This window comes from Lepidochelys olivacea (genome assembly GCF_965140295.1).
Source record: "Lepidochelys olivacea isolate rLepOli2 genome assembly, chromosome: 3".
NCBI classification, from domain to species: Eukaryota; Metazoa; Chordata; order Testudines; family Cheloniidae; genus Lepidochelys; species Lepidochelys olivacea.
In genome coordinates, this window is record NC_140413.1 from 84,452,547 (window position 1) to 84,479,550 (window position 27,004).

A 27,004-nucleotide genomic window follows, 5' to 3' on the forward strand; every position below is an offset into this window, starting at 1 on the left:
CTGACAGCTTGCAGTTCTCTGACACTGATGTGTAAAGCTAAATTCTCTGAGGACCACAAACCCTGCGTCTGTAGAGAACCAAGCTGGGTCCTCCACCCCAGGGTCAAAGCTTCTGTCACTAGCATGAGAGTTGGTTGTGGGCAGGCAAATGGAACCTCTACACACACATTGGCTGCATCTTTCCACCATCTAGGAAGGCAAGGACATGTGAGGGCACTCTTACCATGGAGTCCATGGTGGCTTGTCAAGTAGTGGGGGTATGGCTTGATGGTGGCTTGGTGAGCAGACTGATGCCAGCCAACCCTCCAGAATTCTGAGTGGCAATCTAGTGTGATGAACCACATAGAGTCAAGAGGTCATGTGACCCAGAAGCCTCAAACAGTTTTGTATTAGTTGAGACCAGATGAGGCTTCAGTCCTATGACACTTGATCAAATTGCCTGGAACTTGGAGTCTGGAAGAAAGATCTTGGCTTGAGTTTAATCTGGCACAGCCCTGCATGCTTGGGTTGGAGGCGGGATTTAAAAAGCAGCCAGATAGCTCAATGGGGACTGGCAGGCCAAGGAGAAGGACATGCTCTGGGAGCTCCAGAGAAGGATGTGACCTGATCTTGCACCCAGCCAGGGAATGGAGGGGGAGGGAGTTACAGCTCCCAGAGAGTGGGAGTAAGGCAGGAAGTCTGGAAGGCAGCATGCCCCAGGGATGGATAGTGGCTGGCTAGGATGCAGAGGGAGGTATAAAGCAACCCTGGGAAGCTGACTTGAGGCTGGCACAGGACACCACAGGGTGGGCAAAGCTGAATCAGCTTCCCAGGGTTATGGGTCGGAACCTGGTGCAGTGGGAGAGCCTGGGTTCCCCTACCCTACTCAAGAACTGAACCCATTAGGCAGTGCTGCTGCTTAGCAACTAATCGCAAGAACTGTACTCATTAGGTAGGGCTGCCACTTGTGGACTGCACCCACTAGACGAGGATGTCACTAGAGATGAACCTTTGGATGTAATGGCCACGTGGGGCCGTAACCACTAGGTGGGAGCTGCTGCCACCTACCGACAAGCCCCTATAAACTCTATTCTTTGGACTGGGGAGGAGAGATTTTTCAGTGTTGATTAACAGTCCCAGAGCATTGAACACTGAGCACTGACTGTTGACTCAGGGTAACACTGCTCTGCACTTGCTGTTTGGACTGGCCCATGACAAGCCAGTCTAGGCAGGGATAAACCTGCACTCCCGATCTTTGAAGGAATGCAGCTACAACTTCTATGGCCTTTGTAAAGACCCTGGGATCTGCTGTCAGGCCAAAAGATAGTACAGTGAACTAGCAATGGTTCTGATTTACCAGAAATTGGAGGTACTTCCTGTGAGCTTCACTGATTGCCAAATGGAAGTAGGCATCATTTAAGTTGCTGGTGGCATACCAGTCCCCAGCATTCAAGGAAGGGATAATAGAAGCTAGGGTGACCATGTGGAACTTTATCCTTTTTAAGAATTTGTTGAGTTGATGCTTTTGGAATTAGGAATGTTGGAAATAAAACCCCTTCCCTCTGAGACCATATGGAACCTCGTCTTTTTCTCCCAAAAGAAGAGTGATTGAACTTCCTGGACAAGGTATTTCTCATGAGAGTGGTCCCTGAAGAGGAAGGGAGGGGTAGAAGCAAACTGGAGCTTATATCCCACTTCCACAATGCATTACTTGTCCAAAGTAATCCGGGATGAAGCACTGCAGAAGTGGGACAGATGGTTTGCGAAGGGGAAAGGATTTGGGTCTGGAGAGATGGAGACTGATGTGCTGACTTGGACTGGCCCATCAAAATGGCTGCTTTGCAGTTCCTGTGTCCTGAGGGGCCCCAGAGCTAGAGCAGCAGGAGGGGGAGGCTTATGCCTATAACTAAGGCTAAGATTTTGTCATAGTTATTTTTAGTAAAAGTCATGGACAGGTCATGGGCAATAAACACAAATTCATTGAAGCTGTGACCTGTTTGTGACTTTTGCTGCTGCGCCACCATGGTGGCTGGGAGCTGTGTGGTTCCCCCTCCACCCATGGCAGCTGGAAGCCGCAGGGTGACCATATTTCCCAAAGAGAAAATGAGACACCCCAGCTGCTCACCCAAGGTGTCCCCCTCTCCCCGTGTGAGGCTGTCACTGGAACCTTGAGGAGGGCCCCCTCAGGAGTCTGTCACCTGTCACTGGAACCCTGCCAAGGACCACTGGGCTGTCAGCTCCAGAGTCCTGCAGCCCCTGGGACTGAAGCAGAGAATGTCATGGAGGTCTCTGAAAGGCATGGATTCCATGAGCTCTGTGACATAAACATAGCCTTACCTATAACCCCTGGACCACTCTTTTGATAGGTCCTGTCCAGGAGAAGTAGCAGAACATTGGTGTGTCTGATGTGGCTAATAGTGCTTCCTGACAGGACTGGAGTGTAGAGACACAGGGAATCCAGGATGGCTCTAGTGTCCTTAAGTGCATGGAGCTTGCTGTCTGTCTAGTCTGAGAATAGAGAAGGATTCTCAAATGGTAAGTCCTAGATAGTGCTCTGTACTTCACAGGGAAGATCAGAAGACCATAGCCAGGATGATCTACTCATGGCCACTGTAGAAGGCATGGTTCTAGCTGCCAAGTCTGCTGTGTCCAGCCCCACCTGCAGTGATGTTCTCATGACTAGTCTTCTCTCATTGACTAGGGAAGAGAACTCCTGTCTAGCGTTCTCTGGAAGTAGCTCTTTGAACTTTTCCATGGAGCCCCATATATTAAAATCATACAGTCCCAGCAGAACCTGTTGGATAGTGATACACAGCTGCAAACTCCCTGTTGAATAAATTTTTCTGCCAAATACATTCATCTTTTTAGTATTCTTTGAGTTGGCCGTGGCAGCCTGATGCTCTTGACACACTCTCTCTCATTAGCTGCTGTCATGGCTAATGAGCCTGGTGGCAGGTGAGTATAGAGGTACTCAAAACCTTGATAGGGTACATCATATTTTCTTTCTGCCCTTTTTGAGGTGGGAGATAGTGAAGGAGCCAGCCTCAGAGCCTTTATAGGCTCTACTATTAATTTGTTAATTGCAGAGCTACCTTAGAGGGAAACACTGATGATAAAAAGTCAACCAGATGATGTGAAGATTCCCTGACCTCTTTGACCTATACACACCTAAGTCTTCAGCCACTCTATTTAGCAACTCCTGGTAAACTTTAAAGTCATTAGGAGGAGGTAAAATTGTTTGTGATGGGGTGTATCTGGCCCACCTGGGACTGCTTGGCCGCGCTGCCCAGAAGGCAAGAGCAGCTGTAATAACGCTAGCTACTAGGCATTTGAGTCATCAACCCCCCACTCCCATTTTGCTTTTCCGCAATACGGCACCCTGCGACACTGTTCCAGACAAAACAGCATCATCTGCCGAGGATGAAGAGGAAGCCAAGAGTGGGAGAGTTAGAATCTCCTCTGCGGGCTGTTGCTCTGGCACTGGAGCCTCTTCCTGATGCTCAGTACTGGGCCCGGTACCAAACTCTGGAGATGGAGCGGTTCGGTGCATAGACTCAGGCCTTCTAAATGAGAGCATTGAGTATATACAGTCTGGAGAAGATCTGAATGTTGTGGGAAACCCCCATGGATTCCAAAATGGCCACTGAAATGGCACAGGGCTCCATTATCCTGGCCACATTCCCATGGGAGGTGCCATTGCTGGTAAGTAGGAAGAGAGGATCTGGGCAAAGACCGGCAGGTACCGCTTCAGAGTTGAGACACGTATGACACCACCCCCGAGTCTGACAAGGAGAATTCTCTTTTCTCTGACCATGGCAGAGCCTATCCTCTTGGTTTTGGGGGCTTGTGTTGTGAGCCAGGTGATGGGCAGAGTGATGCCATCATAGCAGGCTTTCCCTGGGATGGCTCTGCCTGTCTGGGAAGTGGGCAACTGCGGTACTGGTGTTGGAATCACTGGCAGCTTTGCTGGGGGACCAGACTCTTGTAAGGACAGGGACACCAGCACAGAAAGACAAAGCAGGTTCCTTGCCACTGCAAACACCTCTGGAGTAGTTGGCACTGAGGTGGTCTTTTGTTGCGGTGCTGAAGAAGTTGATGGTGCCTCTTCTGCCCTCGACAATGCCCCTTGTGGTGCTGGAACCGACTGTGCTGACTTAGACACACATTTGTCGGAGTGCTTAGGGTTCAGGTGCACTCTATTCAACTCCTTGACTATCTTACCAGACTTAGAGGGTGCAGATCTTCCCCTGGAAGCGTTGTACTTTTTCCTCAGTAAAGGCAAAGGAGAATGGTGCCAGGATTCTGCTAACACAGGAAGTGCACTTCTCACTGAAGCTGCAGCACTCAGCACTGGGTCAGACTGGGATGGCTGACTGTGTGCTGAACACTGCTTCCATCAGCAGGAATTACAGCCTGGCCTTCCTACCCTTCTTCATCCTAGGCTTGAACTCTGGCACCCCAGTGTTCATGGGTGCCTCTCCCAAGCACATTAGGAAGCTATTGTGCAGGTTGCTAACTGGCATAGGCCTGGAGTAAAAAGCACCCGGTGACCAGGGCATGCCTTGGTACCATGAATAGAAAGACCCCAAACGAGGAAATGACAAGTCCAAAAAATGTTATTTTTAACACTAAGAGCTAGACTAACAATATATATTGTGACAAAGTTCCTGCTCTACCTTGGTGGGTCTTGCGCTTATTGGCGGATTTGCTCGCCCTGGAGCTTCACGGCAGCCCTCAACTTGGCCATTTTTCTGAATTCACAGTCCAGGTCGACTCCTCCTGTGTCTGACCAGGAGTTGGGAGGATTTGGGGGGAACCCGGGCCCGCCCTCTACTCCGGGTTCCAGCCCAGGGCCCTGTGGAATGCAGCTGTCTAGAGCGCCTCCTGGAACGGCTCTGCGACAGCTACAACTCCCTGGGCTACTTCCCCATCGCCTCCTCCCAACACCTTCTTTATCCTCACCATAGGACCTTTCTCCTGGGGTCTGATAATGCTTGTACACCTCAGTCCTCCAACAGTCTGCGTTCTCACTCTCAGCTCCTAGTGCCTCTTGCTCCCAGCTCCTCACACGCACACCACAAACTGAAGTGAGCTCCTTTTTAAAACCCAGGTGCCCTGATTAGCCTGCCTTAATTGATTCTAGCAGCTTCTTGATTGGCTCAGGTGTTCTAATCTGCCTGTCTTAATTGTCTCCAGAAAGTTCCTGATTGTTCAAAAAACCTTCCCTGTTACCTTACCCAGAGAAAAGGGACCTACTTAGACTGGGGCTAATATATCTGCCTTCTGTTACTCTCCTATAGCCATCTAGCTCAACCCTGTCACAATATACAGTATGTTACACAAAGGCTGAGAGAAGAATTGTTCCAGCATAGAACAGATTTCCAACATAAATTGTGGGCAGTAAGAAGGAACTGAGAACTAAGGATGGCTCTGCCCTTTATACCTTCACATAGTGCCATGTGCCAGGAGGGGGAGCTCAAGCCACCAAATGGGTACCGCAGTGGGAAAAAGTTTTCAGTGCCGGTGTGCTGAGCACACAGACACCAAGAGTGGAATGCACATGTGCAATCACTCAAAGAAGAACTGAAAAATGATAAAGCAAGAGTCTGTAAGACCTAATGCAGGTCCCACTTTGGGATGATAGTCACAGGGCTCTCCAAACTAGTGATAAGGCATCTAATGGCCCTTGAGGCTCATAGGTGGTTGATCAGGGATTCTGTTGTTCCAGCTCATTGCACACTCCTGAGGGTCAAGACATATCCTTGACTTCTCATTGGAACCACCACTACATCTTCAAACCGCCCCCCCCCACCAGATTTACCCAGATTTGAGATGCAATTCTATCCAGTTTTGGATATAACAAGAGATGTCTAGGATTCTGAGATTTCTAGGGTCAAGCTACTTATCCATGCACAAGAAGAATTTTATTCAGGTGGCCAAGAAAGTTTTACAAGGTTGGCTCCCTGACTGGGACTAGTAAACTGTTAATTCATCTATTAGAGAAGACCTCAGTGCTCTGAAAGCTCCATGGAGACACAAAGTATGTGAAGAACCCGATAGAGAAGATAAACTTGTCATTACCTAAAAAAAACCCCATGGAACGCAAGAGGTTAAAAATAACAAAAGGCAGGGGAGAGCTGAACCACTGAACATATTGCTCTGTCACAGGTAAGACTTCTGGTGAGTGGAAGTAAAGGATGTGGTCTTGCCCAGAGTCCGCTAGCAACAGCACTGAACCGCCTCCTATTTCTGCACAGAAGGCACAGCTCAGTCACAAACCAGGGAGATGTTAGACTCCTGAATACACTGGAGAAGAGAGCTTGTCCTCTCTGGGCTGGCTACAGATGAAAAGTTCTTTAGGCCACCCTAGTCACCTGTCTATCCAGGAGCAGTGAAAAGTCAAATAATAAGCTGATATGAACAACTGAGACAAAATTTGGGCATACTCCCTAAGTGTCGAAAGCAGTCCTTACACCTGTCAATACCAAAAGATGTTTTATTCTATCAACAAGTATCACTTCAATCTTCTGTGAACTGAGTTTAAGTCAGCTAACTTTCATTAAGGATTGTATTTATCTACTGGGAAAGCAAGGAGATCCTAAAGAACGTAGGTTCAATAAGAATGAGATGCAGAACTGAAAATCATCAGCATACTGGTGGTATAACAGCCCATAAATAAGGGTAAGATTTAGTCATGGGTATTTTTAGTAAAAGTCATGGACAGGTCATGGACAATAAATAAAAATTCACAGCCCGTGCCCTGTCCATGACTATTACTATAAATACCACTGACTAAATCTTAGCTGCTCCTAGGGCCCTGGACTGCTGCTGTTGGAAGTGGGGCGGGGGGGGGAGGTGGCCCTGGGGCTGACTACCCCCCACCACCCGCTGCTCCGAGGCCCTCAGGGCCGCTGCTCTGACAACCTCCGGGGTGGCCCCTGGCACCACTGCTCCAGGGTCACCACCGGGACTGCTGCTGCTCAGGCAGCCCCGGGGCCAGCTGCCGTGGCCACCCAAGGAGCAGCTGGTCTGGCTGGCTCTGGGGCTAGCTTTTTGGGTGACCCTGGGGTCAGCCACACCAGCTGCTGCAGCTGCAGAAGTCACGGGAGGTCCTGGAAAGTCACAGAATCCATGACTTCCGTGACAGACTCGCAGCCTTACTCATACATTTTGAAATTTTCCACAGTGACATCACAAACAAGCTAGCAGGTCAACAACACTTGACTATGGTAAAGGCTGCTAAAAGCTCTAATTATATCATTGTGTACATTTGACCTGTGTCTTTACCTAGAAAGTTACTGATGCAGCTTTTTGTATCATAACTAGATCTAATTTAGTGGATCAGTATGTGAATTTATGTTATGGAGCTGGCCTTAGAGCTACTAATGCTCCATGTGAATCTAAAATCTGTTTCAACTAAACCAGTTTAAAAACAGTTAGATCCTGCACTGATATTTTGGTTGATTCTTTTCTGGAAATTGGTGTAGGTCAGATAAATGTGTTAAGTTGATCTTTCAGCATCCTTTATTACAGTGACTCCAACCAGTTTTAAAAATGGTTCAGGTTGCCCAAAACACTACAGCTCCAGCTAGCTTTAAAAGCAATTTTTTTTGTTGTGTTCTAAAACTAGTTAATTGTGGGGAGGGGGATTTCCCTAGTGCGGTGATAAAGTAATATTAGAGTCTCATAATATTTTTTGGGGGGCTTATTAACACCTCTTTCACCTTGGTGCCCTATATATTTGCCAAAAACTTGTTTATATGTACTATGCTATGTATAGTATTTATTTTTTAAAGAATCAGACTTCAGAAGAATGGGGAAATCAGATGAGTCAGTGATTGCATTTTTAATCTAAAAATATTAAATAAAAGAATTCATTCCATATATTCAATTAATGCTATTACTATAGCACATTTTACCATACCTTTTAAATGACAGGCCACAAACAGCAGAGCCGTTTTTTTTACACTTAAGAATGGAAACTTTGGCTTTAAGCAGCCCACTTCATTCATAGCTTTTATTAGAGCAGTTGCTATCCCCTGAAGAAATAGAAATTTTTTTTAAAAAAGCCATGAAGCAAGGACTTGAACACAGTACACCAAAAATACATTAAAGGCCTGATCCTGCTGTCACTTAAGTCTATCTGTATAAGTGTTGATATATCATGGTGTCTGAGCATCTAAATAAATGGGAGTTTTGTTATTGCCTTCAACAGGAGTAGGGTCAGACCCTAAATAGTTATCTTTTCCATCCATATGTTATAGAAAAGAAAATGCCTGTTTAGTATTTATTTTAATAACACTTTCCCATGGCAAGTTGCCATACTATTAGCAACACCGTGTAAGTTTTATGTGAGAGTGTGCGCAAACATATGTATATGAACATGCATGGCCATACCTGCTAGTGCAGTGTAGCTGCTCTATCCTCTACTGGACTATCATCATACTCAGCTCATGAACCCAATTTAACTTTCAGAGGATCACCCCAGAGCAAGGGTGATCCTCCAATGCCACAGAGCCAAAATAGAGATTCTTATGTCACATACTCTCCTTGTTGCCAACACAGCATGGAAAAGAAGGCAAGCTTCTGGGAGCAGGGTCTACGTTTTTGTTATGTGTTTGTACAGAACAGCACTACGCTATGATTAAGACCCCTAAGTGCAACTGCAATACAAATGAAACAGCAACAAACAGGAATGCCCATACACCATGCCTGTCCTTTGCATCCTTGGTCCTCCATCACCGTTAAAGGCTGGCATAAGTTACAGCAGCTCTCTGTGCACCAAGCAGCACCAATATTAGAGCAGTACAAAGGTCATACCACCTGCACATCCCACCTACAATGGATTAGTGGATGCAAAGATGGATTAGGGGGCAGATGATATGGTCATAGGCCTGTGACAAATTGAATGGGCATGGATACTAGCTCCATATGTATTTTACACAAAAGCACAATGTATTAGTAGTTTTAACTCTGTGATAAATTAGAGAGCCATAAGATAAATGGAGGAACCTTGGGATAAATTTTATTACATTGTTCTGCAGTTTATCATATATCTTTGATCGCCTCACCTGGATACTGCCCATTAATTAATCTTCCCCAGGACTGTTCTAAGATTACAAATCTCCGAATAGCTTCAAACAGCTGCCATTTTTTAAACTACCAGTATTATCCTCTCTTAACTGTAAGTACATATATTACCCTGATCTTTACTGAATTTCTATTAATAAAATCAAGATTAATATTACAATTTAAAATAAAAAGCAAAAATCAGAAGACATAGATCCTATATTGTCACTTAAAATTAATTTAAATTAAAGAAGCAAAAACTAGCCTGTTCAAGGTATCCAGTCAGGGGAAGAGCAGTAAGTAGAACTGGTTCCTTTATTGGAGGGAGTTTATGTGGAAGCTTCTGATTCCAGTACTTTTCTGGTAACCTAAGATACAGAAGTTAAGTGCTTTCAAGACAGAAAATATGAAATGATTAAATGTTAAAATAAAAGATAATAAATTCACCTCATAAATTTATGGAGTTTTTCTTCACTTTCAAAAATATATAGCTTATCTCGATATTCCACAGAATATTCAATGGTGCCAGGTACCAAGGCTTCGTATCTGTAAAGACAGAACAAGGAACAAGTACATATCTACAAGGAATATGAAGTATCACTTGTGCTATTTAAATACATTAAAAATTGGGACTGTTCTGATCCAATAGCTCTACTAATTACAAAAACAACTGGGTATGATGGTTCATGCTCCCACCACGACTGACAGAGCTACTCGTAGTTCAAAATTTGAATCGGGTATATTGCCTCAATAATGAACATGGGCCCTACTCCAGACTTGCCTGTAAACAGCCTCCTACAGGGACTGTTTCTCTGGATGAGAATCTTTGAAGCTGAGAAGAGGTGATCTAGAGCTGGCTATGTTGGCTCTACCCCAACCATGGATTTCCTCACAATGAGTGAATGCCCAGCTACCTTTTTAGGAAAGCTTTGTGACCTTATTGTGTGATACTGCTGGCTCAATTTGTATCTTCTTAGAATGTCTGAGATTTGGGTGCCATTTTGAATAATTAACCTGAAGTAAATCTTGGTTGAAACCATTCAAACCATGCAAGTTTTGTCACAATCAAAAATAAGGCTACAGAGATCCTCACCTCACAGAACCTACTCCCCTCCAAAAGGCTCAAGCTCACCCTTATTTTTAGCCATCTTTAGAAAAGGTAGGGGAGGGAGTCCTATATGATCTATTATTAAGGTTAAGATTCTGTCACGGTTATTTTTAGTAAAAGTCAGGAATAGGTCACCGGCAATAAACAAAAATTCACAGAAAACCTATTCCTGACTTGTGACAAAATGGGGAGGAGGGGGTCCAGCACCCACCGTTGCTGTGGTTCTTGGGTTCCCCAGGCACCCTTGGTGGCTCAGAGATCCATGGGCCCCCTGCCACTCGTGGTGGCTGAGTGCTGAGGTTCCCACTGCCACCCACAGCAGGTGGGATCTGTGGGGGCCCCAATGTGGTTGCTGGGAGCGGGGAGGCTCCTGCCGCTCACGGTATCTAGGAGCTCCAGAGTCCTCCCCCAACTGCCTGGAGAGGCTGGGAGCTGCAGGGCTTCCCCCTACCACCCCTACAATGGCTGGGAGCTGTAGTGGGCCCTGCTGCCTGTGGCAACTGAGCTCCGGTACCCCGCTGGCTGACAGCTCCAGCTCCAGCTCCACCACCCCGGGGTTGAAGCGGAAAATATCACAGAGGTCTCTGGAAGTCACGGATTTCATGACCTCTGTGACATAAGTTTAGCCTTATCTATTATGTATTAAGTGACAATAATATGCTTGGCATTGTACAAGATACAAAAGAAGAAACAGTCCCAGCCTCAAAAAGCTTACAGTATAAGTACCTTCCACAATCTATCCCCCAAAGTCTTTAATAGGTAATCATATGCTCAACTCTCTTCCCTACTTGTTGCAGGGGGCCTGCTAGTAGGTCTGTTCCTTAGCTCCAGTTAAGATCTTTGGAGGGAAAACAAACCTGTTTGCTCTCCACCTGTTTCGTCGGCAGGAGGTGTGTAGAAGCTGGTCCTCTTGAGGATGCTCCACTGGCTGACCTTACCTCATTCTGCTCATTAGAAATACTTCAGAGCACACCCATGTTAACAGAATTTCAAATAAGTAGGATATCTTTCAGCCTCAGAATGAGGGCTAATGTGGCATCAACAGCAGCTAAAGAAGAGTTTTTAACTACCACTACTGCAGAAAGCAAAAGGACCAGTCATGTCACCAATCCCTAAAAGACACTTATAGATCTTGAGAAGGGGAGAGATGGCCTCTGGCTGCCCATTCACCTACCATACAAGAAAAAGATTGGAGCAGTCTCACAGGCTGCCCTGTGAAAATATCAGAAGGGATGAAGGACAGAAGGCTACTGGACCCCACTAGACAGTAGCTAAAAACAGAAGCAGGAACTCTGGCTTTTTTGGGGAAATGCAAATCTATGCTGGTTTAGCCCACTTCATGTTTTATGCAATTTCTTCAATGTTTCAGGTTCATAATGAAGCCCGAAGCCAAGTGGGTTTCAAAAGTTTATTTTACAAAAGTTTTGCAGGGGCACAGTGTAAAGAGTTGTAATTGTTTTTCCCGTTGAAAACAGAAAAGCAGTACTTCTTCAGGGTACTTTTTTTTTTTAAACAAATATTCTGGGAAATGTAAGGATTTACCTTTGTTTTCCATCTAGGTAAGTGACTGGACAGTATCCTTGCATTTCAGCCTTTTTAGGGAATAAGGCCTTTACTTCTGCCATTGTCAGTTTCTTTGGTAGCATATCTGGTGAGGGAAGAGGATGAGGTGCTAATGGTGGCACATACAACTCTGGTGCATTCAAGAATCTCTGTAGTAAGAGAAAATAAACTTTTTTGTTGCAAAATAAACAGAGCATTATATAAACATTATACAAGCTACACAAGATGTGGCTTATTGCATTCTGGCTCTTCTGCTCTTTCTTGCTACTTCCCTACCTTTCACAGGTGCAGTACCTGCTTCTAGTAAGGGCCATCCCCAGCTATTCTGGGGCCCCAGGCCTCAGGGGCTGGGGGGGAGGCTGACCCCAGGTCTCTGTGGCGGGGGGGAAGGGGGCTGGCTCCAGGCCTCTGCAGGGGGGGGAGGGGACCCTGGCTTGGGGGGAACCGACCCCCAGCACTCACTGGCGGTGCGGCTGAGTCACTGCACTTCCCACCACTGGTGAAATTTTGGTGCCCCAAATTTCCTGGTGCCCTACATAGCTGCGTACTTTGCGTATGGATAGGGATGGCTCTGCTCCTAGTAAAGCCACCCTTCCTCCTATCCCACCCTTGCTGAGGCCATTGAGGCCCTTGGATATTCACATTCAATTCCTCCTGCGAAGCCATTTTGTAATAGTGTCCTCGAAACTCTGCTGCAAACTGCAATGATGAGGTTACAGAGCAGTCAACCAGTTCACCCTTTTCTGCGATGCTGACAGGACAGTATTGTCCAAATTCTCCTAGCCGAGACTGCAACTCTTGTGGTGTGATACATAAATCAGCAATACTGGCTGCTTTTCCTGTCGATAATAGAATAAAATGTTATTTTGTAAAATTTCAACATTTTTCACATGCAGTACAAAATGTTGCCATTTTTGAGGATTATATCCATTGTGGAAATGTAACACTTATATTCAATGATGAGAATCACAAACTGGCAATCTTTATAAATAATTTGATTATTAAAGTAACTAGGTTGCAAAATATTTTATTAATTTATTTTGGTAATCTTTTCTTTAGCAATTACTTAAGAAATACAATAGCTAATGTTGCAGGATCCTCCACAGTTAATTTATTAATCAACTTTTTTTGAGGTAGTTTTGCATTACGGGTGTACTGTTTCATTCCTCTGATGCAAAGGAACATTTAAATTGTCATTTGATTTCTCGACATAAGTGAAAAGAAGTTTAAATTAGGATGTGATAAAAACTCTCATTTATTCACCCCAGTCTTACAAACTTGAGGGTCTAGCTAACAGAGTTATTCAAGATCTCTTGGAATAAAATATCTAAGAAAATCCAATTTATATTTTAAAAGTCTAATGTTCAAATTATAGATTAAAGAGGAATTAAATATTATTTGGGTTATGACTGAAGTTTAGACGATTGAAGTTTGGGTGCCAATATGAGGCTGTAACAGGAAAAGCAAAAGGAGGACGTAAAATAAGGCAGCACGTCTTTCCTCCACAAGCATTCTAATTTACATTGCACCATCCTCAAGGACAGCTGTGGCCAAACTCAACCCTGGTGTAAGATAACTCAACAACTAAAATGTGTCAGTTTATGCCAGTACTGAATTTGATCCCCAAAGAATAGCAATTTTGTCCCCACAGAACAACAAATCAATTTAAGTAACATTTGTTATGTACTCATACTAATACCAAATCAATGCAAATTATGTTAGTTTGCCACTTACATCACTCACCCCACAGTTACATTTGGAAGAAGTGAAAATATCTCTCCTCTGCTTCTGTGTTCCTGGATCTCAGGCACCAGCTCTTATCCTCCCTATTGCCAGCAGATTTGTCTAAATGGGATTATCCCCTCAGAGAGGCCATGGATTTATTTATTCATGTATGTAAACTTAATAAAAGTGTGAAGATTGTACATGGATGCTTTGTATACATGCAGTCTTTAAAAACTAAGATAGAATCAATGTACTCATGACACTCCCAAATAGTAAGCACTCCCATTCACCCCTCCCATCCACGCAGTCTTCTTCCATGAAGAAGCCAGGGAGCACTGTTCCCTCTAAGCTGTGCGTGTATGTGCATGCACACAGACCCTAAACCCCATGCACATGGAAATTTGCACAGAAGCACAACAATTTGCACAGAAAGGTTTTTTTGCACACACAGCCTGTCAAAAATTAGAGGGAACATTGCCAGGGAGTGGAGGCAGGACTTGCAGAGACAAGTTGTTATCAAATTCCATCCTCTGGTAAAACAGATCTTGGAAGATGCTTCTGTACTTCACCAGGAGCAGAATCTGTAATGCCTTCACAGAGTGGCAGATAGCAACAGAATTCTTACCAGCTAGTAGGAAAAGAGGAATCAGCATATGGATCCTGAGGAATCTGAGGTATCTAACTCACAGAGGCCTGCTAAGGAGCCAAGGACCAAGTAAAGCTTCTGTTTCCTGCCTTCCTATGACTCCTAGTTCCTTGCTTTCCAACCTCACCAACTCCTCCCCACCCCTCAAAAAAACTAAAAAGAAAGAAATTCCCAGACAAACAAAAATTTTATTAAGGCTGAGTGTACACTGGATAAAAAATCAAAACCTTTGAGAGACATGGTAGGTGATGTACTATCTTTTATTGGATCAGCTTCTCTTGGTGAAAGACAAACTTTCAAGCTACACAGCTCTTCCTCAGGACCTCCGTGTAGCTCTGTGTTGCTCGAAAGCTTGTCTCTTTCACAAATACAAGTTGGTCCAATATTACCTCACTCACTTTGTCTCTCTAATATCCTGGGACCAACACTGCTACAACAGCACTGCAAAAAACAATCCTTGTAAGATTAACCCTAATTCTGAATTTTCTGTGTTTATAAACGTATTTTTATTTATACTAGTTTATAAAACAAAGCATCAGTCCTGGACTGAGCGTCCTTAATAAGTATTTCAAATATATAAACAGAATAAATGGTCTCTTCCAGTGGCTCCCACTATACAATACTCTGGCAATCACAAAAAATATAAACAAAACTTCAACCCCCAAACAGATTCTACCCCAGTACCTAACACCCTAAAGAGGAAATTTTTGAGGAGTTGGGAAGGAAATAAGCCCTTCAGCAAATCCTGAAGATCAACAAACTCAGGCTACTTTGTACCAAGGGGTGAGAGGTAAGGAAGCAAATTCCAAAAGGTGCTAAGGAGTCCTACTGGAGAACATCTTAATCGCAACTCCCTTTCATATCAACTGGGCTCCTGCTCAACCAACTCTGCTGATCTCAGCGGTGATAACATGTCACAAGGTGAGAGAGGTGGTCTCTTAAGGCTTGTCTACACAAACTTTTAGTTTGTGACAAGGTGGGGACAAGTCTGTAGACCTTGTCTACACTGGAAAAATGCATCGGGGGCTTGTCCACACAGAGAAGATGCACCAGGTTAACTTAAACTGGTTTAAGAACTGATTTACTTAAATTGATGCAAACTCTTTTTGTGGATATCCTTATATCAGTCTAAAACCAGTAATAGCAGTTTAGCTTGCATTAGTAAATTTAAAGGTGCAAACTAAACAGATATAATTCAGGTTTAAATTGATTTTAGAACATCCATGCTTTAAATTGCATTGGTTTAATGAGGGACACCTGGAACATGGGTTTGCATCCTTGACCATCTTGGCTAATAGCCATTGATGGACCATGAACTTACCTAATTCTTTTCTAAACCCAGTTATACTTCATAATATCCACTGGCAATGAGTTCCATAGGTTGCCTGTGCGATGTGTGAAGAAGTACATCCTTCTGTTTGTTTTAAACCTGCTGCCTATTAATTTAATGACCTCTATTTCTTGTGTTATGGGAAGGGATAAATAACACTTCCCTATTTCATTTTCTCCATACCATTCATGATTTTATAGATCTCTATCATATCTCCTTTTAGTCTCTTCTTTTCGAAACTGAACAGTCCCAGGCTTTTTAATCTCTCCTCGTATGGAAACTGTTCCATACTCCTAACTAATCATTTTTGTTGCCCTTCTCTTTACCTGTTCCAATTCTAGTAAATCTTTTTTTGAGATGGGGTGACTAGAATCGCATGCAGTATTCAAAGTGTGGTCATACCACGTATTTATATAGTGGCATTATGATATTTTCTGTTTTATCATCAATCCCCTTTCCTAATGGTTCCTAATATTCTGTTAGCTTTTTTGACTGCTGCTGTACAGTGAGCAGATATTTTCAGAGAATTATCCACGATGACTCCAAGATCTCTTTTTTGAGTAGTAAGAGCTCATTTAGACCCCATCATTTTATATATATAGTTGGGATTATTTTTTCCAATGTGTATTATTTTGCACTTATCAACATTGAATTTCATCACTCATTTTGTTGCCCAGTCACCTAGTTTTGTGAAATTCCTTTGTAACTCTTCACAATCAGCTTTGGACTTAACTATCTTGAGTAATTTAGTATCGTTGCCACCTCACTGTTTACCCCTTTTCCAGATCATTTATCATTATGCTGGATAGCACAAGTCCCAATACAGATCTTTGGGGGACCCCGCTATTTAGCTCTTTCCATTGTAAAAACTGACCATTTATTCATACCCTTTGTTTCCTATCTCTTAACCAGTTACTAATCCATGGGAGGCCATTTCCTCTTATTCCATGACTGCTTACCTTTTCTCCTAGTGCACTTTAATATAGTGCTGAGCATGTTAAAGCACAGTAGGAAACTTTTAGTGTGCACCAGCAGGATCTAGATGGACCAATTAATGCACAACTCATTAGTAGGCTTTAGAAATCACACCCCTGTAGAGTGCATTACTTCACCATGTAGACAAGCTCTCTGTTAACATAATGTAAAATGGTGTAGACAAGAGACTCATGTTTAAAACCAATAGTGTTAACCATGACCAACTAACATGTTCAGCCTCTATCTACGCAAGTTGTGTTTTGCATCATATTACATAACATTTATTAGTTTCTGACATGATGCATTTTCCCAGTGTAATCAAGATATTCAATTTTTTTTATAAGTACTATTTTCTTGTAAGACTTTTATTACTACTAAGTGACTGAAATGTGCTCTGAAACTTAAATCCAGCTTAAAATGTTTTTGCCTGGGCATTATTGCTTTGGATAACTTGAAGCAAATTAAAATTGAATCTAAATGTGACACAATGGGTTCCTTAAATTACAATTACAAAACAGCAAGCACTATTTTTAAACAGCAATTCTTCTTTTACCTTCTCTGATTGTTTCCAGATATGTTTGGATCTTTTTAATGATCACCTGAACTTCCTCAAATATTTTGTTCCAGATCCACCACTTGCTGCGGAATGCATCAACCACACACCAGTTCTGATGTTCCTTCTCGTAGTAAGTCCTAATAGCATCAATTTTCTTTTTATAGCAGGAGTTCCGAATAGCTAGAATCTGTGAGCTGTCATGTATAGGATAAGGTGGACTGAAGAAAATAAAAAAATAGCAATGATTTAAGAAACAGCATTGACATAAGAAGAATCAAAAACATACAAAATATATATTTTTCCTGATGATGATTATCTGACTGAAGGTCAAAATTTATACATTAGAGTTCATTATCAATATATTTTTAATTATGCTTATTGAAACTGTAGAGTACTGTTGAGGAAATACAGCTTTGTTTATCAAGAATCGTATTGTCATTAATACAGAAAAAATTCTCGTTTGTTCTTATCATTACACAACTCTGAGTAATCAAGTGGATGTCCAGAAAACAAGCAAAATTCAGAAAATTACACTCTGTCTGTTTATTTCCTGACTTTAGCCTTAATATTTTGAAGAGGACTTTTAGGATATTAATTATTACACGTTTATGGACATATTCTAATAACGTGTAGCAGGGCAGTTGCCTTGCTCCTGAAAAAGGTAGGCTGATTGGGGAAACAGCCACAACTGGGGCCACAACCCAATCAGGCCACACCTGGCCCTGTTATAAGGGCCCAGGGAGGAGCTGAGTCAGAGTCTCTCTCTAGCTGGGGAGAGAGAAGGGCCTGGGTGCCTGGGAGAAGAGGGCACCTGGAGTGGAGCAGGGCTGGGGAAAGGCCAGAGGGGCTGGGGAGCTCCAGCCTGGCAACTCCCCAGGCTGAGGCCTTGGTAAAGGCCTATGCATGTACTGGGGCTGGGAGGTGCAGCCCAGATATAGGCAGAGGTAGCTGGTCCAACCTCCTTGCCAATAATGAGTGGCCGTGAGAAGATTGCAGTTTGCCCCAGTGAGTGGGGGCTAGATGATGACTGGCAGTAGCCACTGAGGCAAGGTGGGTGAGAGGGTTGGGGGGGTCCCCTGGGCAGAACCCTGGGGTAAGGGGCACTGGGGTCTGGGAGGGACACGGGGGCTGGAGGTAAGCGAGACATTGGCAAGCAGAGGGCACTCTGAAGGCTGAAGAGCTAATTCCCAAGACGACCAGCAGGAGGCACTGCACCGGTGAGTCTTTGCTACACATGCCTTTAAATCCTAGTCTAAACAAAGTCTTGTAAGCCTTTTAAGATGGGAGCATTGGTGTGGTGGTAGGCACAATCCTGAATCCAGTATCTGAACTAGAAATTTGTGATATCAAGGTCCAAAAGAATCAAGTGAGCATCAGATTCTTGTTTAGCAGTAAGGAGCCATAATCTTCTAATATGTTTAAGAGAAATGCAAGCTCCAAACTCAGAAAGTTTTATATATATTTTATCCAATTAAAAAAGTAAACTAAATTTAAACTGGGATGTTATGTAAAACTCCCAGCGCAATCTGGATTAGAACACAGCTGCAAGTATCCTGAAAGGTATAAATATCTAGTTTAAATGCATAGAGTATCCTGGTTCTTCATTTAAACAGTGCAAAAAGCATATATTAGGGATTTTTTTAAAGCAATAAGATGAGGCTCTTAACGTAATACTGCCTTTTAGTAATTATTCAGATTGCACAATGGGGCAGATTTAAGCCTACAAAATATAACTTGTTTGAAATTAAAAATGGGAGTTGTAAAAAACTCTTGCAAAAAGATAGTTCTAGGTTATTTTTTTGTGATGCAAATGAACAAAAAGTCCGATGGTGTAGCAGGGCTAAGGCAGGCTTCCTGCCTGCCCTGGCCCCATGTCACTCCCAGAAGTGGCCAGTACGTTTTGCGGCCCCTGGGAGGGGGCAGGAGGTCTCCGTACGCTGCCCCACCCTGAGCACTGACTCTGCAGTTCCCATTGGCCTAGGAGCCTTAGGGAAGGGGCAGAGCAGGGGGGTGGGGCAAGGGTGTTTGGGTTTGTGCAATTAGACAGTTGGCAACCCTATCGGAGTCCTGAGGTCGGGGTAACCAGGCAGCTCCTGGGGTCTCTGGCCCGCAGGGTGGGGTCTGGGCCGCTACTGCGCTGCCACCCTGCCCCTGTGGTCCAGGTTAAACATTATGGGCCACATGTGTGGCCCACAATGTATAATAAGTTGAGAAACACTGGTTTAGAAAAATAACTTGTGCACTGTACTTTGGAGAAATGAAACATTACTCCTGACCTTTAAAAAGGCCTACAATTAGAACTCTCACTCAAGGAAAAGAGACAGATTATGTTAGTCAGTTAAGTATCTGTTTTACTGACACTAGTAATGCTTTTGTGGGTGAATAATAAAATCCAGTAGCAAAGCTAGCAGATACAGTTTTTGGTAGTCACTTTCAGCAGCACTCAGATATTCTTTTGATGAGGGACATATGAGTACTTAAATCGATACTTGTGAGAGATAAGATTTACATGTGTCATAAATATAAAGGGAAGGGTAACAACCTTTATGTATGCAGTAACATAAAATGCCTCCTGGCCAAAGGTACAGAATCATTTAGCTGTAAAGGGTTAATCGGTTCAATTAACCTAGTTGGCACCTGACCAGAAGGACCAATGTGGAAAGAAGTTACTTTCAAATCTGGGGGGGAGGGGAAGGAAGGTTTTATTTGTGCTCTCTTTGTTGGTTCCCTCTCGAAACAGAGAGAGACCAAGAAGGTAAACCAGCTCCTAAAAGATCCTGAAATGATACATATAAAATTACAGAAATTGTAAGTAATAGCAAGGAAATGCATTAGATTATCTTTTGTTTTAGTTTGTGAATTTTCCCTATGCTAAGAGGTAATTTTATTCCTGTTTTGTAACTGGGAAGCAGAGTCAGAGGGAAATCCTCTGTGGTTTAAATCTTTTTATTTACCCTGTAAAGTTATCTTCCATCCTGATTTTGCAGGTGTGATTCTTTTACTTTTTTTAAAAATAAAATTATTCTTTTAAGAACCTGATTGATTTTCAGTGCCCTAAAAACCAGGGGCTTTGATCTGTGCTCACTTTGTTAACCTATTGGTTGGTATACTATTCTCAAGCCTCCCCAGGAAAGGGGGTGAAGGATTTTGGGGGGATATTTTTTGGGGGGGGAATAGGGCTGCAAGTGGCCCCTCCCTGAATGTTTGTTTAAATCACTTGGTGATTTGTTTAAATCACTTGGCAGCAATACCGTCCAAGGACAAGGAAAGGAATTTGTGCCTTGGGGAAGTTTTTAACCTAAGTTGGTGGAATATAAGCTTAGGGGGTCTTCTGTGTGGGGCCCCATATCTGTACCCCAGAGTTCAGAGTGGGGAGGGAACCCTGACAACATGGATAAAATCATCACTCTTTGTTAGCATCACTACCTGTCAGTGCTTTCCTTGTCTATTAGTGCTCTTCTAAAAAGCTCCTTTGCATCCACTTGTAACTCAAAGATTTTCACTGGAATTATTCTCATTGCTTCCAAGATGTTTACTTGTTTTGTTGTTACAGGATACCCATCAATAACAACTCTGTGTAAAAACAGAAACATGAATACAGGTTTAAAAAAACCTGTCAGTTCCTAATTTACCATTAAGACTAAACAGTAAATAGCAAGAATCCACTTCCAGTCTTTATTCAAGCCTAAATTAATTGTATCCAGCAGTATTACAGTACTGTCCAGAGACCCCAATCAAGATCCAAGTCCCATTGAGCGAGGGGTTGTACAAACCTACAGGAAGACACAGCCTCCACCCCAGAGTTTACAATAAAATGTAATACAAAATATAAGAAGTGGGTGTAACAAAAATTGGAGGGAGTGGAGGAGGTAGGCCAAGCGTAAAAGTGTGGGAACACATGGTTACATAGCCTGGTGACGTGCACAACTTGACAGTTCAGAGTCATTTAAAGTTGGAGTTTTAAATGAGGAGCTCTTATCTATTTATTTATAGCTAGCCCCACTGGTCCTCTACATAATTAGCAACTTGACAGGAGCAGGATTGGGTTCCAAAGAGAACATCTAAATCAACATCTACTACTTTAACTCAAGGTCTGTCTAATCCATATTGAAAAGAAACATAATTATCACATATTAGGCATTGGTGGGCCAAGATACACCAAAACATTCACATCAAGGGAAGCTTATGCAATCCTGATCTCAAAGCTGAAAACTGCATGTTAGAGATGAATTAGGTGTTGTCCTGTCCTGTGAGGAAAAAACAGTTACTCACCTTTGTAACTGTTCTTCAAGATGTGTTGCTCATATCCATTCCAATTTAGGTATGCGTGCAATGCACGCATGGCCATAGGAGAATTTTTACCCTAGCAACACCTGGTGGGTCGCTGTGGAGCCCCCCTGGACTAGCGCCTTCATGGCGCTCAATATATACCCCAGCCGACCCAGAGCCCTCTCAGTTCCTTCTTGCCGGCTACTCCAACAGAAGGGAAGCGGGGTGGGTTTGGAATGGATATGAGCAACACATCTCGAAGAACAACAGTTACAAAGGTGAGTAATTGTTTTTTCTTCTTTGACTGCTTGCTCATATCTATTCCAATTTAGGTGACTCCCAAGCCTCACCTAGGTGATGGGGTCGGAGTGAATCAACGTGGATTGTAGGACCGCTCTACCGTGTCATCTCTGGCATGCTGGACGATAGAATTGTGCGAAGCGAAAGTGTGTATCAAGGACCAAGTTGCGGCTCTGCAGATCTCCTGGATTGGTGCCTGGGCCAGAAAAGCCGACGATGAGGCCAGGCCCTTGTAGAATGAGCAGTGGGGGGGTGGGGTCGACACACCGGCCAGATCATAGCAAGCGTGGATACAGGATGTGATCCATGAGGAGATCCACTGAGATGAAACCGGGAGGCCTTTCATCCAGTCTGCCACCGTGATGAAGAGCTGGGCCATCTTCCTGAATGGGTTTGTATGCTCAGTGTAGAAGGTGAGGGAGTGCAGCCGCTGTTCCTGGTGACTGGCGTGCGGTTTTGGATAAAAAACTGGGAGAAATATGTCCTGGCTGATATGGAAGGCCGATACAACCTTTAGAAGAAAGGCTGGATGAGGCCAAAGCTGCACTTTATCTTTATGAAAGATAGTGTAGGGTGGTTTGGAAGTAAGGGCTCTGAGCTTGGAGACCCACCGCACCGACGTGATAGCGACAAGGAAAGCTGTTTTCCAGGAGAGATAGAGGAGGGAGCAGGTGGCCAGCAGCTCGAACGGGGGCCCCAGGAGTCTGGAGAGGACCAAGTTAAGGTCCAATGTGGGGACTGGGTGTCAAACTTATGGGTAGAGACTGTCCAGGCCCTTAAGAAACCTGCCAACCATGGGATTGGCGAAGGCAGAGTAGCCATGCGCACCTGGGTGAAAAGCCAAGATGGCTGGAAGGTGAACTCTGACAGAGGATGCCGCCAGGCCCTGCTGTTTTAGGCCCAGCAGGTATTCCAAAATGACAGGCCTGGACACCTGGAGAGGGGGCATGTTGTGCTGAGAGCACCAGCACAAGAACCGCTTCCACTTAGCCATATATGTGGCCCTAGTGGAGGGCTTCCTGCTGCCCATCAGAACTTGTTGCACAGATTCTGAACAGCGAAGTTCTGCAGGGTTCAGTCACACAGCATCCATGCTGTAAGGTGGAGAGATCGTACATCAGGATGGCAGAGGCGACCGTGATCCTAAGTAATCAGGTCTGGAAGAAGAGGCAATGGGACTGAAGCGTCCACAGAGTTCCAGGAGCATGGTATACCAATGGTGTCTGGGTCATGCGGGAGCTACCAGAATTACTTGTGCCCTGTCCCTGTATACTTTGAGCAAAACCCTGTGCACCAGGGGAAATGAGGGAAAGGAGTAAAATAGACGAGTTGTCTAGGGGAGCAGGAAGGCATTTGTGTGAGAGAGCCTGGGGAGCGGCTCTGGAGGGAGCAAAAAAGCTGGACATTTCCGATTGCTGCAGGAGGCAAACAGGTCAACCTGGGGAAACCCCCACCTTTGGAAGATGGGGTGGATGATATCTGGTTGAAGGGATCACTTGTGTGAGCGGAAGGATCTGCTCAGGTGGTCCGTCAGCATGTTCTGGATCCCAGGTAGAAAGGAAGCCAGCAGGTGAATGGAGTGGGCTATACCAAATTCTCACAGTTGAACGGCCTCCTGACAGAAGGGGGAGAAGCGTATCCCCCCCTTGTTTGATGTAGAACATGGCCATGGTATTGTCTGTGAGGACTGCCACACAATGACCCTGCAGCCGCTCCAGAAGGCTTGACAGGCAAGCCGCACCACCATCAGCTCCCAAACATAGATATGAAGGGAGAGCGCGGATGGGGGCCATAGGCCCTGCGTCTGAATGTCCCTGAGGAATGTCCCCTGACTCATCCGTGACCAGGGACAAGGAAGGTTGCGGGCTGTGAAAGGGGACTCCTTTGCAAACCACCTGGGGATTTAGCCACCAGCGGAGAGAGGCCAGGTCCCACTCCGGGACGGTGACCACCAAGTTCAGGCTATCTCGACCTGGGTGATAGGCTGTTGCCAGCCAGGCTTGTAACAGGTGGAGTCGAAGTCTGGCATGCTTGGTCATGTTTGTGTAGGAAGCCATGTGGCTGAGAAGACTCAAGCAACTTCTTGCTGACGAGGTTGGGAAGCTCTGAAGGCTCCAGATGAGGGCCACTAAAGCCTGGAAACGGGCATCCAGCAGGAGAGCTCGTGTCTGCACGGAGTCCAGAACCGCCCCAGTGAATTCTATTCTCTGGGTCAGTTTTAGTGTCAACTTTGCCACATTGAGAAGGAGGCCTAACCTAAGAAACGTGTCCCTGACCAAGTGGAGGTGGGACTGCACCTGTTCTTTGGCATGTCCCTGGATAAGCCAGTCATCAAGATAAGGGTATACCTGCACCTGCCAACAACGAAGGAAAGCCGCCACAACCGCCATACAGTTGGTAAACACTGAGGGGGCCGTGGAGAGACCGAAGGGAAGGGCCGTGAACTGATAATGGTCACAGTTGACCGCAAAGCAGAGGAAGCATCTGTGCGCCGGATGAATCGCTATGTGGAAATACATGTCCTTCATGTCGAGGGTGGCGTACCAGGATCCAGGGAAGGTATGATGGTGCCCAAGGAAACCATGCGCAATTTCAATTTTACCATGAACTCGTTGAGACTGTGCAGGTCCAGAATGGGCTGAAGCCCTCCCTTTGCCTTGGAGATTAGGAAATATCGGGAGTAAAATCCCCTGCCCCTTAGCTCCATTGGAACCACCTCGATCGCCCCCTGGTGAAGTGTCTGAACCTCCTGAATTAATTGCTTGTGAGAAGGGTCCCTGAAGAGGGACGGGGAAGGAGGGTGGGGAGGAAGAAAATTGGAGAGAGTATTCCACTTCCACTCTGTGGAGGACCCAGCAGTCCATAGTTATGTGGGACCAGGCACAGTGGAAGTGGGATAAACGATTCAAGAAAGGTGGGGTGGGATTCTGAATGAGGTCTGGTACACCGTCCTCGAGCATCCCTTCAAAAGGCCTGTTTTGAGCCTGTCGATAGCTTGAGCGGGCCCTAGCCTTGCCCAGACTGGGGATCTGAAGGCTTCCTCTTGCCATTATGGCCCTGTCTCCTATAAAAATCCTGCCTCAGTCGAGGGGGAGGATAGAAGCGTTGTTGTGTCTGCTGAGGTTTGAAGGGTTTCTGTTGGGTGGCCGGTGTGTGCATGCCCAGGGACTTCATTATGGCCCTTGAGTCTTTAAGGCTTTGTAGTCTGGAATTGGTCTTGTCTGAAAACAGGCCCTCTCCATCAAAGGGGAGGTCCTGCAGCATTTGCTGAAGCTCCGGTGGCAGGTTGGAGGCTTGCAGCCAGGAGACACACCTCATCGCTATCCCCAAGGACAAAGTACGTATGGCAGAATCCGCAGCGTCCAGCAAGGCCTGTAACGAGGTCCATGCCACTGTTTTGCCCTCCTCAACCAAGGCCCCAAACTCCTCTCTGGTCTTAGGAGGTACTAAACTCCTTAAATTTCAGCATGGAGTTCCAGGAGTTAAAATTTTAATGGCTCAGTGTCTGCTGATTAGTGATCCTGAGCTGAAGACCCCTGAGGAATAAACTTTGCACCCAAACAGATCAAGGCGTTTGGCGTCCTTTGATTTGGGAGCTGGGGCCTGCTGGCCATGCTGTTCTTTCTCATTTACCGATGCTACCACTAGCGAACAAGGCTGTGGGTAGGTGAACAAATAACTGTACCCCTTTGAGGGGACAAAGTATTTGCATTCCGCTCCCATAGCAGTTGGTGGGATGGATGTAGGTGTTTGCCAGATTGTTCTGGTGGCGGATTGGATAGTCCGAATAAAGGAAAGGGCTACCCTTGACAGCGCTTCCACTAATAGAATATCCACCACTGGGTCCTCCACCTCTACCACCTCCTCTGCTTGCAAGTTCATATTTCAGGCCACTCTGCGCAGGAGGTCCTGGTGGGCACAGAGGTCTACAGGAGAAGGGCCCGAGACTGTAGTGCCTGTCACTGCCTCATCAGGTGAGGAGGAGGCCACAGAGGGGAGAGGGTCATCTAAGGCCTCTTGCAGAACTGGGCCCAGCTGTCCTGTGCCAGCGACCTCCAGGCCCAGAGTAGGAACAGGTGTTGTAGGAGGTCCTGTCATGGGAAGAGGAGCCACCACGGTCTCCATGCCCCCCGGGACAGGCTGAGTGGCAGCAGCCTCTGGCACTCGTGGCTCAGACGGGGCTGAGCAAGAAGCCCTAGACGGAGCATCCTGGGCCTGGCGCTATGCCACTTGAGCGGGACCTTGCTCCTACGCCTGCCAATGCCCAGCCCCTGACTCCAGGCGGCTATGGTCCATATGGTGGCGGTCCAAGAAGCGTGACCCTGCATCCGATCCTGAAGAATGGGAAATGGAAAGGGAAGGCCAAGGCAGTGCCAAGTGGATCTGCACTGGGTCATGCCGACGGGGTGAAGGTGAATGGTGCCACGAAGCTGGGGAGTGGTGCCGGGACCTGGAACGGTGCCTGGATCTGGACCTGGATCTAGATGAGTGGCATCAGGTCCAGGATCTGCTCCTCAATGGTGACCAGTGGGCAGAGCGGTGCCACAAGTACAACTAGTGCCACGAGTATAACCAGCGCCGCAAAGGAGAGTGGTGCCAGGACTGCAAATGGCATGTGGAGTGCGAGCAGCATCAGGAGCAGGAAGGGTGCCGAGAACGAGACTGGTGCCATGGCTCGACTGACTGTGCCGACGGGTAGATCAGGGCCAGCTTGCCTCAGGATGGTGCTGTACGTGCAGATACTGGTGCCTTGGCATGAGGCTGAGGGGATGCTGATGCTGTCATGGCAATAAGGTCCCTTGCAGCCGCAAAGGTATCCGGGGTGGACGGCAACTGGACCTCAACCACACTGTGTACCACTGAGTCCAGGGTCACTAGACTCAACGGCTCTCCTCCCAGGGCCGGAGTCAACTGCGCTGAGGCCATAGACTGTGTCCCGAGGCACTCCCCTGTCGGGGGGTGCCTCCAGAGGCGGTTCCAAGGGGGCTGGCCTCTGGAGGTGGGCCAGCCTTTTCCAGCTTCCAGTGCTGCTTCTGGGCAGGAGAGTGGGAGTGGTGCCGGGCCAATGTCGGCTGTGGTGCCGGGGAGCGACGATGCCGTGGGTCTTGGTCTGAGTCCAGCCGCGGTGCTGCTCCTGCCGCTGGGGTGCTGCACACCGAGGTGCTTGGTGCCAGATCTTGGTTGAGGGCTAAAAGCCGACTCCATAAGGAGCTGTTTGAGATGAAAGTCCCGCTCCTTCTTGGTCCGGGGATGAAAACCCTTGCAGATCCTGCACTTGTCTGGGGGAGTCTCATCAAGCAGACTCTTTTGGCAAGAGTCATGGGGGTCGCCCATTGGTATGGGCTTAGAGCAGGAACCACAGGGCTTGAATCCCAGAGCTTTGGGCATGAGCCCAATAGAAAATCAGGAAGGAGGGGAACCCCCGCTCCAACCCACTAATACTAACTAACTACAACTATAACTATGAACTATTATAAACTAGAA

The 27,004-nt window shown here is 45.7% G+C and overlaps 1 protein-coding gene and 1 long non-coding RNA gene across 6 annotated transcripts in view; one reads left to right on the top strand and one right to left on the bottom strand.

Annotated features, from left to right (window-relative positions):
• Window positions 1–27,004, top strand: part of LOC311518479 — a 52,862-nt gene that overhangs the window by 6,132 nt on the left and 19,726 nt on the right. Inside the window, exon 2 of the long non-coding RNA XR_014710994.1 lies at window positions 17,023–17,081. This is a non-coding gene — a long non-coding RNA (uncharacterized lncRNA). The remainder of the gene's footprint in view (window positions 1–17,022; window positions 17,082–27,004) is intronic.
• Window positions 1–27,004, bottom strand: part of AK9 (adenylate kinase 9) — a 245,383-nt gene that overhangs the window by 3,563 nt on the left and 214,816 nt on the right. For 4 of the 5 annotated variants that reach the window (XM_084624319.1, XM_084624320.1, XM_084624317.1 and 1 more), the window contains 7 exons: window positions 20,378–20,524; window positions 16,949–17,169; window positions 12,362–12,558; window positions 11,699–11,868; window positions 9,496–9,594; window positions 9,314–9,416; window positions 7,904–8,018 (listed from right to left, as the gene is read on the bottom strand). In XM_084624319.1, coding sequence (XP_084480445.1) covers window positions 7,904–8,018; window positions 9,314–9,416; window positions 9,496–9,594; window positions 11,699–11,868; window positions 12,362–12,558; window positions 16,949–17,169; window positions 20,378–20,524 — 1,052 coding nt within the window. The remainder of the gene's footprint in view (window positions 1–7,903; window positions 8,019–9,313; window positions 9,417–9,495; window positions 9,595–11,698; window positions 11,869–12,361; window positions 12,559–16,948; window positions 17,170–20,377; window positions 20,525–27,004) is intronic. The other variant, XM_084624321.1, reaches the window with a different exon arrangement.